Raw genomic sequence first — 10533 nt, 5'->3', positions numbered from 1 at the left:
CGTGTCAATCAAGAAAGCATAGTCATAGTTTTTTTCATCGTAATGTCTCACAACGTGCTTCGTCACCTTTTGTATTAGTTCACTCTTACATTTGAGAACCTAGTCGTGTTAAGTATGATTTAGGTTTTCAATATTTTATTACTTTCATTAATGATTATTTTCTATATTTCAATCCATTTATAATGAAATTAAAACTCAATTTAGGATTTTTATTCGAACTTTGCAAAGTGATAATGGTCGTGAATACTTTTCTCATTCTTTTAAACATTTTATGACTTCTCATGACATTCTTCATCAAACTTCATGTGCCTATACACCTTAACAAAATGAGATGGTTGAGTGCAAGAATAAACATCTTGTTGAAACAACTCGCACACTTTTAATTCATGGTGAAGTTCCTCAACATTTTTGGAGTGATGTTATTCTTATTGCATATAATCTTTTTAACCACATGCCATCTTCGATTTTAAATAGCACAATTCCTCATTCTATTTTATTTTCTCATGCACCTTTCCATTCCTTACCTCTAAAGATTTTGGATCAACATGTTTTGTTCATAATTTTAGTTCTGGTTTGATAAGTTATCTTCTAGATTACACAAATGTGTTTTTTTAGGATTTACTCAATCACAAAAAAGATATAAGTGTTTCTCTCAATCTTTTAACCGTTATTTTGTTTCTGCAAATGCCACCTTCAATTAGTCTTCTATTAACTTAAAGTCCTTTCTTCTTCTTATGTGTCTCTGTAACTACAACTAATATTCATGTTCTTTGTGATCCTTCATTTGTGCCTAGTCCACCATTTAGATTCCCCTCCTCCACCACCACTTTAGGTTTATAGTTGAAGACATCGTTTCAACAAACAGGTGACTTGCTTAAAGTGCCAACTATTTTTTCTCATGTGGCTTCGATAGCGGAGTCTAACCTTTCAATTTCCCTTAGTAAAGCTATGTGTTCTACTCATAATCCCAATCTACATTATATTGTTTTGAGTTATTATAGATTATCTTTACCTTTTTATACATGTCTGTCATTTATTTCTTATGTGTCCATTCCTAAATCTTTAGAATAGTGGAACTTGCGTGCTCATCCCATCACCATCTGGAAAGATTGTTGGTTGTAGGTGGATTTTAACTATCAAAGTTGGTTCTAACGGTATTATTGATCGCCTCAAAGCTTGCTTGTGGCCAAATGTTACACACAAATTTTTAGATTGCATTATGGTGAAACTTTTTCTCCAATGGAAAAGATGAATTCTATTCGTTTATTTCTAGACATGACTTCTCTTTAATAATGACCACTTTCTTAACTAGATGTGAAAAATGCTTTCCTCAATGGAAATTTGTTGGAAGAAATTTATATGGAACAACCTCCTAGACTTTTTGCCTAGGAGGGAGTCTTCTAGATTAGTATGTTGTCTTCACAAATTTTTATATAGCCTAAAACAGTCTCATAAGGTCTGGTTTAGAAAATTTAGTTGCGTTGTTCAACAATTTGGTATGAATTGGAGTGAAGCAGAACATTCAGTCTTTTACCATCACTCAAGTGTTGGATGTGTCTATTTAATAATATATGTTGACGTTATTCTTACAGACACTGACCATAATGGCATTTCCTAGATAAAACAACACATTTGCCACCATTTTCAAACTAGAGGTCTTGGTAAACTCAATATGTTTAGGGTATTGAGGTAGTGCAATCCAATTGTTGTATCTCAAAAGAAGTATGCATTGAATATTTTAGAGGATACTTGGTTGATAATTTAAAATCTGTTGACACACCCATGGATCCTAATCTCAAACTCCTACCAAATTTAGGGGAGCCTATTTCATATCATGAGTAGTATAGAAGATTGGTGAAAGATTAAATTACCTTACAATTACTCGTCCTAACATTTCCTTTACAGTCAATGTGGTGAACCAATTTCTCAATTCCTCATATGAAGATCATTGGCATGCAATCATCCACATATTAAAGTACATTAAAGGATTTCCTTGAAAATGTTCGTTATATGGTTCCAATAAACATATAAAAGGTTGTTTGCTATTCAGATGCTAATTCGACAAGATCTCCTTATGATAGAAGATATACCTTCGAGTATTATGTCTCCATTGGGGGTAACTTGATCTCTTGGAAGAGCAAGAAGCAAAATGTTGTGACAAAATCTAATGTAGAAACATCATATAGAACTATGACCTTAGCCCCTTGTGAACTTTTTTGGCTTAAGCAATTGCTTAGAGAGTTACAATTTGGAAATGTCACTCGAATGACACTTATATATAATAATCAGACTGCTCTTCATATCAATTTTAATTTTTTCTTTCATGAGATAACTAAACACATTAAGATTGACTGTCATTTCATTTGAGAGAATATTGTATCTGGAGACTAAGACTGAGTTTGTCAACTAAAATGATTAGTTAGCTTATATTTTCACTTAGTCTTTACAAAGATCGAGAATTGATTATATTTGTAACAATTTTGGTATATATGATTTATATGCACTAGCTTGGGAGAGTGTTAGATATATTACGTTTTATGTTAATTATGGAAACATAGCCCCTATGTTAATTATGTTATTTTTATATATTCATTTGTATTTTGGCTTAGCCCACTTTCTCATTGTTATAAATACATCACCCTATGTATATTTTTATACAAGGTAGATTAATCATATACGTAGTTTTAGTATATTCAATAAAGTTTTAGTAAGAGTTAGACCAAGCTTGTTCTTATTCAAAATGAAACAATGAAGGGATTCTCCTATCTCCATCTCTGCAAGGCTCCTCACTCCAGCACCAAGTCTCATGGTTGCACATCACAAAGCCATATATGGCGAGATCAGCCAACACTAGATGCCTCGTTGACATCACTCATTCTCTCATCCCTGATTCTTGCTTTGCCCTTTCTAAAACAAGTTTCAATGCAACAACCACCACACCTTGCAGTCAATGCCAATCTTGACATCATTCCTTAGGCCGGAGGCGCTGCCGTTTGAAAACATCCTCAACTCTACTGCAACTACTATTCTAGAGAGAAATTGTAAACCATTGAAGAATTGCAAGCCACCTCTAGTTCTTCCTTCGACGAACATCCACATCTTACCATCGTCCACCATTGAAACATCCTTGACTAAAGAAGTCGTTGCCATCAACATCAATGAAACCAATTGTTGTTTCTACGAGATTAAGGTTCATCATTACCACCTCCATTACTTTGCCACCTTCATACAAAAGACTATTATCTATTTGTTCTTGCTCTACACTTTTTCAATTCATTTTCTATTGTGATGTTTCTTTTGTTTATGGTAATGATGTTGGGTGGTGACAAGTGATATTGGAGACGAAAAGGGGAAATTAAGATAGAATTGGAAGATTCTTGCCAAATTCGAGTACTGGAGTAAAATCGAGGGTGAATGATAAAGATAATGATGAAGGAGTACCTTTTTAATTGTGTTATGTTTATGTGTTGTGAGTATTGGAAATGCAAATGATGAATGGAATAAGATAGATGAAAGCGAGCTCTTGGATGTAGTGATAGTGAAGTTATGGTGGTCTCATTGGTATTGTGTCTCCCTAGTAAAATGGGTTAATGAGTCTTCACCTTTATATGCTACTCCACTTTCTCATTTCTGCCAAATGCAAGACTTAGACTCACACTTGGGTTCCTAACACTATGATGACTAGAGGGTGAAGTAGTGATGAAATTATATGGTGTTAGAAGAGATGAAAAACCGAAAGGATGAAAATCAGAGAAAGAATGGAGATGTAGGTGATTATGTAAATAAAGATGGAAAATTATAGAAAAAAACATTGTTGTTTGATAAAACTTTTATTTCATTTTAAAAAATTAATAATTGACATGTGACAAACCCATGTGAAGGTACGTGTAAACGCCATTTGTCACAGGTCAAAATTTAATGTCGTTGAATGTGAGAGACTATATCCATTACTTTCTAAAGTTATGGAACCAAACATAATCAAAATTTCGAGTAAAAACAAATTCAAATTTTAAGTTATAGTCAAGAAAAAAAACAAATAACCCTTTTTAAATAACACTTCTTTCCTCTCTTACACATTACAACTTAGACATTAAAAAACAATTTATGAAGGTAGGCCATGATTCATGGTCAACCTATCTAACATAGGACGATCATGTTCACATTTTCTACTTCACCTACTAATTCGTTTTGAACTAGTTTGTCTAATCTCCAAATTGACAAGTCAAATATGGGACAGAATGAACTAACCCACAAATATTTTTAAATAAAAATTAAAATAAAAAATAATTTAATAAATTAACTTTTCAATATTATATTCTTTTAAAAATATAAATATGTAATATTATTACACCGCAAATTAATAACACTTATAAATTAAATTTTAATTATTAATTATAATAAAATAATTTGTAAATTTAATAATTATTTTAATTTATTCAATTAAAAACCCTTAATTAATCAATTAAACATTTAAAATATATTTATATGATTAAATTTTTAATATTTATTTATATAGAATCAAATGCTTCTGTTTGGCCAACCATAAACTTTGAAAAAATTTCTACTTATTTTCACAAAAATAATTTTTTTTTAGAATTTTAAGTAAGAAATATATCCGCAATAAAGGACAATTTAGTCACCTTTCATTTTTTTTTGCAGTTTGTGTAAAAAAAGAGTCACAATTTTTCTCAAAGCTTAATTGAATCTATTTTATATTTTATTTAACTAAATCATGTCTTGACAATACAAAATATTAGTTCTAGAGTTTAATTTCACCAAAATTAAAAATTGAATTAAAACTTACAATTTCTTTTAGATGTAAAGACTAACATAATAAGGAAATAGAAAAATCAGGATGGCATATCAGGAATTAAAGGAAGAGTAAAATTGTAATTTTATTTTGTACACATTTTTAAAAAAAACAATAAACAAAAATTGTTTTGTAATCATAGAAAACAGTTTTTGATCCAGATAGCCCTACTTTAGCACTCAGGATTTCCTTGGCATCAATGATGCAACAGCCACACATTAAAGGCAATCCACAAAGTTAAGGAGGAATGAGCCATTTTATCATTGAATCGAGGAACAAAAACTATGTGGTTCTTCTTTCAATCGTACATTCATGTGGTCCAACACATGATATGCCAATTTGGATTAAAATAGATTATGCAGATTTACAGCCAAGATGAAAGGGAGGGAAAACTGCAGAATGAATTTACGAAGAACCAATCAAAAAAAGAAAAGAAGCAAAAAGATAAAAAGGAAAGAAGAAAGGAATCTAATTTACCTGCTTGAGTTGCAAAAGTAAAAGCCATAGAGAGAAGTTTTTCTTTTAGTACTTATTTCCATAAAGAACATTATGTTTACCAACCCATCTCTAAATTAACCACACTTTTTCATACTTTATTTAACACATTATAACTAAAAATATTGTTTAAATTATGAATGACCAATTGCATGATTACCCCCTTTTTTTTTAAAACATTTTATCTTGTAATCTTGCAGAGTTACAAAAAGTCAAAAATAAAAACATATCAGCTTATCCAAAGCATAATTCTTGCAATTCTCAACATGAAAATCTCCTTTTTCTTTCTATTATAGTAGTGATTGATTGGCCCATATGAAATTTTCTAGATTGAAATTTTCCATTTCAATTTAAGCTCTTGCAATAAGAGGAGAAGATGATTTCTTTGTACAAAAAATACATGGGATGGATGGATTATTTAGCCTCCTCTACTCCTAGAAGGTTGTCAGAAGATGTAGTTTTCTACGCTTTAAAACTCTGAAGAGAAGCTAGCCAGTGTTCCATGTAGCTTTTGCTTGCTGCAAATTCAAACAGTGTTCCAAAGACCAATTTAGAACAGTTCCATAATCTCTTCATAAGGCAGATACATAAATATTATAATGCAGATGACAAGTGGTACTGTAAGAGTAATCAGTAATGGCAATGAATGTTTTTACTCCATTGAAAGCACTTCCATATTAATTCCAAGACAACTTTCCCTAGTTTTCATAAGTACAAAGAGCTAATTGAAAGTGGTTAATAGTTATTTTAACACAAAAGTATGCAACTGTTACAAATTCAATCAATTTCATCTGTGTGTCCTATAGATACTACAAGATGATTTAGGTATAAATGTACATTCAATCATAAAGATCTAAAATCCAGGACCACTTTCCATAGACAAGAAAGGAACAGTTCCGAAATAAAAAGGAAAGCAGCTGTTGTGCTAACATGTCTTATTAGCACATCATATAGTATACTATACGCTATCTTTTTAATTCTATTTATTATTGAAGAAAAAATGCAGGGTAGGACATGAGAGAAAAATATCAAGTCATTTGATTGTGGTAAAAAGACAGTGGTCAATTGGCTGTGCCTTGTACAGTGTGGAGTTTATGACCTTAAATCAGATTGTGATGGTGAAGCTACTTCAGCAGTTTCATGAACGAGACTTTTTATCTCTCATGAACACAAAGTAAAAGTGATTTACCACCGGAACAAAAATTTATCTAACACTTTACATTCAAAATAAGAATTTGATAAAAAAAAACATGACAGAAGCATAAGGAAACCTCCTGGAATAGGTTAGATACAACCAAAGAAAATTACCTCATACATCTAGGCTACTTTGCAGATCCGACATTAAACCGTTAGAATAAAAAGAGGAACAAAAACCAGCATAGGATAGAACAAGAAACCCCGACAATATCCACACACCAAGAAAAATGTAAAAAGTATAATAAAGAAATAAATAAAAACAAAGGCCGCGCAGATCAATGCATTTGAAGATAATTCTAAGAAAAAGGCAAAACTACCTGGTCTATATCATGTAGTATGTATTAGCCTATTTGGACTTAGCGAGTTTGAAGCCCCAATTACCATTGCACTCATAATTACTAAACAGTGCATAGTATTTGATAATGACTGACACATTTCTTCATTAGCATCAGAATCCTCAACAAGGCCAAACCACATAGAAAACTGCTGATTACAAAATAATATAAAAGCTTAAAAACACCTGAACAAGAACAAGGATCATTTGACTTTAAAGAACCAGCACAGACAAAAAAAGGTTAATCAAGTAAGTAAAAGTTAAACAGTGCTAGGAGTTGAGAGAGAACAAAATAACTCAATGAAAACAAAATCAACATATCAACAGCACGTCCCGAATCTCACCAGGAGAAAATTCATTTGGAAGGTTCTTGATGGCACTCAAAAGCTCCTTGCTTGAACTCTCCACCTCCTTTCTATAGCATGGAACCAGCACAGCAAAACTATTATCCATATCGTCATCACTCTGAAGAAATTCAGAGCCATGAGGCTCCAACCACCCAATGGACCAATCTGAGTCATCAGATTCAGAGTCTGACCAACAACCATCACCATCAGATGACACCAGCACAACATCGTACTCTCTATCAAGTCTCCTCTCTTCCCTGCTCTGCCATTTCCTTTTACCCTTCCTGTGAGAAGGAGCTATCTTTGTTCCCTTCACAGAAGGAAACTTCACAGTCTCTCTCTCCTTAAAACCCCATTCAGAAGATGACTTCAGCTGAGAGCCACTGGAAACTGGCTCTTTCTCTTTGCCACCCCACAACCACCATGACAAACGAGTTAAAGAGACAGCCATACTTCCAATTCCCGTGGTAAGTCAAACCTAAAGGGTCACAATGAGTGAAGCTCTTTTGGTGACCAAAGATTTGTGAAAGAATGAGACCAAAAAATTTGAGAAACCGAAGGGCCAGTGGTTCCTGCCTGTTGCAGTGACCAGACTATATTAGGATATGATCCATTCATCAACAAAAGGAAATCAATTGGAAAATGGGGAAGGCCACAAGAATAAATTCAACCCAATAAACCTATTAATATCAATAAAACAATAAAAAGCCAAAACTTTGTTATTAAAAAACACAAGCACCGAGATACATTAGTACTAAATTCACCAAGGTTTTCTTAAATATCAAACCCAATTTAGAAAGTTGAAGAACTTGACATAGAATTACTGGCCCATTTCCAATAATGAACTGTTAGCAAAACTTATTTCAGACGTTTTACACATAAAAGCATAAAATAATATTTAAAATAACTATCCAAATCGCAAAGGAATAATTTTTCTTGTTTCTTATTTATCCAAAAATATAAACACAAAAATCAAGCACAATGACACGGTCATACTCGGTCCACCCACCGCAAAAATGGAAAAAGAACACGAAACCCAGAGAATATTTTGAGTAAAGACCTTTGCTTTAGGTCAAAATCGAGAATTCCCCCAAACTCAATTCACCAAAGAATCACCGGAAAATCAAATACTCCTCGCCGGAAAAACAGAACCTTTCAAACTGCTATGCTACCGGAAAGAAAAACATGGGAGATCGGACCAAGAGTTTTCTCCGGCGAGAGAAAAAAACCGCCGACACAATGCATATGCTCAGTGAATCAACTCGAAACCCTAACTCGCAAATTATCCCTCTCTCTCTCTCTCTCTCTCTCTCTCTCTCTCTCTTATCTCACTATCTGACTTCCCCCTTCTGCTTCTGTTGCTGGGTACGCTGGGATGCAAACCCAATCGCTCAAAGCCTCGTCTTCATCTGAATTTATAGAGCTATTTTTTCACCTTTTCAATCTTTTCTCATCAACGGTCAAGATTGCACCGGTTATTCTGATTTACGGCCCGATAGAGGATCTTTCTCCTCTTACTCTGATTCTCACTCATATTATAATAATCATTCCTGGCCTATAGATTAAGGTAGTTAACAATTTAGCGTGAATATATGTTTTTTAAACAGAAAATATTTGACGTTGATTCAGTGATAGGAGAGATAATAACCGTCCAAAGTAGCTGACGTGGATGACCATTACCCAATCATGGTATGCATGTGCAGTCCAACTTGTGGACATGTGTCAATAATGTCACCCAACATAAGTAATATAAGATTATAATTTATAAGGAATAACTTATGATAAAGTTAAATTTATAATTTTTTCTCTTTCAACATTATTTTAATACCGATATCTTTTCTTATTGTTTTTTAATATATGATACATATATATATATATATATATATATATATATATATATATATATATATGTTTACACAGCATGAACATACTTTTAGAAATAAATTTTGTCTATAGGATATATAGTTGTCTACAAAAAAAAATCTTATTTTGTTGTTTATATTTTGAAAAATACTTAAAAAAAACAAATATAACAAATCAATGAAAGGTATAATTTTTTTATTTGAGCAAATTTATGAGTGAATTATTTAAATATATGTTCCATTGCATTTTTGTATTTAATTTGACTTGGGATCTAGGTTATGGAAGATAAATTGCTTGTAGTCTAAGTTATAACTCGGCTTGATTAAATACGGCCAATTTAATATATTTTTTTAAAATAAAAGATGGAATATAAACAAGACATATAAATTAATATAGTGAAAAAAAAATACAAAAATTTCATCTCATCATTTTAAGTATAAATCGAACATGAAACTAGCTGAAATATGCTTTTATTAAATCGAACATGATTGCAAAAAATTAATTTTGGTGTATACACACAAAAGTATTATTTTAAATATACATGTAAATTAAATATTCTTTTGAATTGGTTGTTTTTACAAACGAAATTATCTATACCTATAAGGAGATATTTTTTTATTTTTTGTCAATTTTTTTCTTTTTTTTATCGTTCAATTTTTTTCAAAGTAAATACACATATCTTTTCACTTGTGTTTATAACACAAATTCATCTAAAAGTTTCATGCAAAAGTCTTTACGAATTGTATGTAATACCATGTGGGATGAGTAAAGTTATTCTTTATAATGTACTATTTTTAAAAATAGTTTTAAAAGTTACTTAGGATTTGTTCAAAGAATGAAAGATAAAGTTTAGCGTTTCAATCATACACCTTTCTACCAACTTTAAATAAATTGATTTACCTTACAGCACTAGTGTAGAATTGGCCTTTAACGTCACTCCGTAAATATTGGACCATAAAATAATCAACGTAAATTATTGATCAGTGACATTTTTTGTAAATAAGTAGGCATATAGATGTCTATTAGGAGGGGCCCCGACGTCTATAATATTATATTATAGACGTCGGAGCCCCTCCTAACAGACGTCTATATGTTTGACAGGTAGGTGAAAAATCATCGTTTTTCTGTCTTAGAGACGTCTGATCCCGCCACCCCGACGTTTATATTCGATTATAGATGTCGGTGCCCCTCCTAACGGATGTGTATATGTTTGATAGTGGATGAAAAGTTATTTTTTTCCGTCGAACAGACGTCGGATCCTGCCATCCGACGTCTAAATGGCCTGACAAGGTAGGTGAAAAGTTGTTTTGGACGTCATATTAGTGAGGGCCTCGACGTCTAGGCTACAATAGATGCCGGTTCACCTAGGGAGCCGACGTCTAGTTTGCTGTTAAATCAGACATCAAACCCGCAATTACAAGCACTTCATCGTCTTCTTTCTCGTCTTTTCTCTCAGTGGCATTGCTTTTCCAGTTGCGTTTTTGTCT

At 32.3% G+C, this 10533-nt stretch overlaps 1 protein-coding gene and 1 pseudogene across 3 annotated transcripts; one reads left to right on the top strand and one right to left on the bottom strand.

The window, feature by feature from the left end:
• Nucleotides 1-5626: 5626 nt before the first annotated feature.
• On the bottom strand, nt 5627-8384 carry LOC108319859 (uncharacterized). Of its 3 annotated transcripts, none has more exons than XR_001831325.2 (3): nt 7181-8278; nt 6820-6985; nt 5627-5823 (listed from the first exon to the last, which is right to left on the bottom strand). XR_001831325.2 is itself a non-coding variant. In XM_017551156.2 (3 exons), exons 2-3 carry the CDS (start codon nt 7632-7634, stop codon nt 5768-5770), a joined length of 510 nt encoding a protein of 169 aa, XP_017406645.1. In that variant the 5' UTR covers nt 7635-7759; nt 8244-8384; the 3' UTR covers nt 5627-5767. The 3 variants fall into 3 exon arrangements, 2 of the variants coding, with proteins under 2 accessions (XP_017406645.1, XP_017406646.1); XM_017551156.2 differs by lacking the exon at nt 6820-6985 and having other exon boundaries at nt 7181-7759; nt 8244-8384; XM_017551157.2 differs by lacking the exon at nt 6820-6985 and having other exon boundaries at nt 7181-7759; nt 8193-8333.
• On the top strand, nt 7679-8596 carry LOC108319829 (uncharacterized; annotated as a pseudogene).
• Nucleotides 8597-10533: the final 1937 nt, after the last annotated feature.

Source organism: Vigna angularis, chromosome 10 (assembly GCF_016808095.1).
Source record: "Vigna angularis cultivar LongXiaoDou No.4 chromosome 10, ASM1680809v1, whole genome shotgun sequence".
Lineage (NCBI taxonomy): Eukaryota > Viridiplantae > Streptophyta > Magnoliopsida > Fabales > Fabaceae > Vigna > Vigna angularis.
Note: the sequence above shows the minus strand (reverse complement) of the source record. Positions and strands in the feature narration are given on the sequence as shown.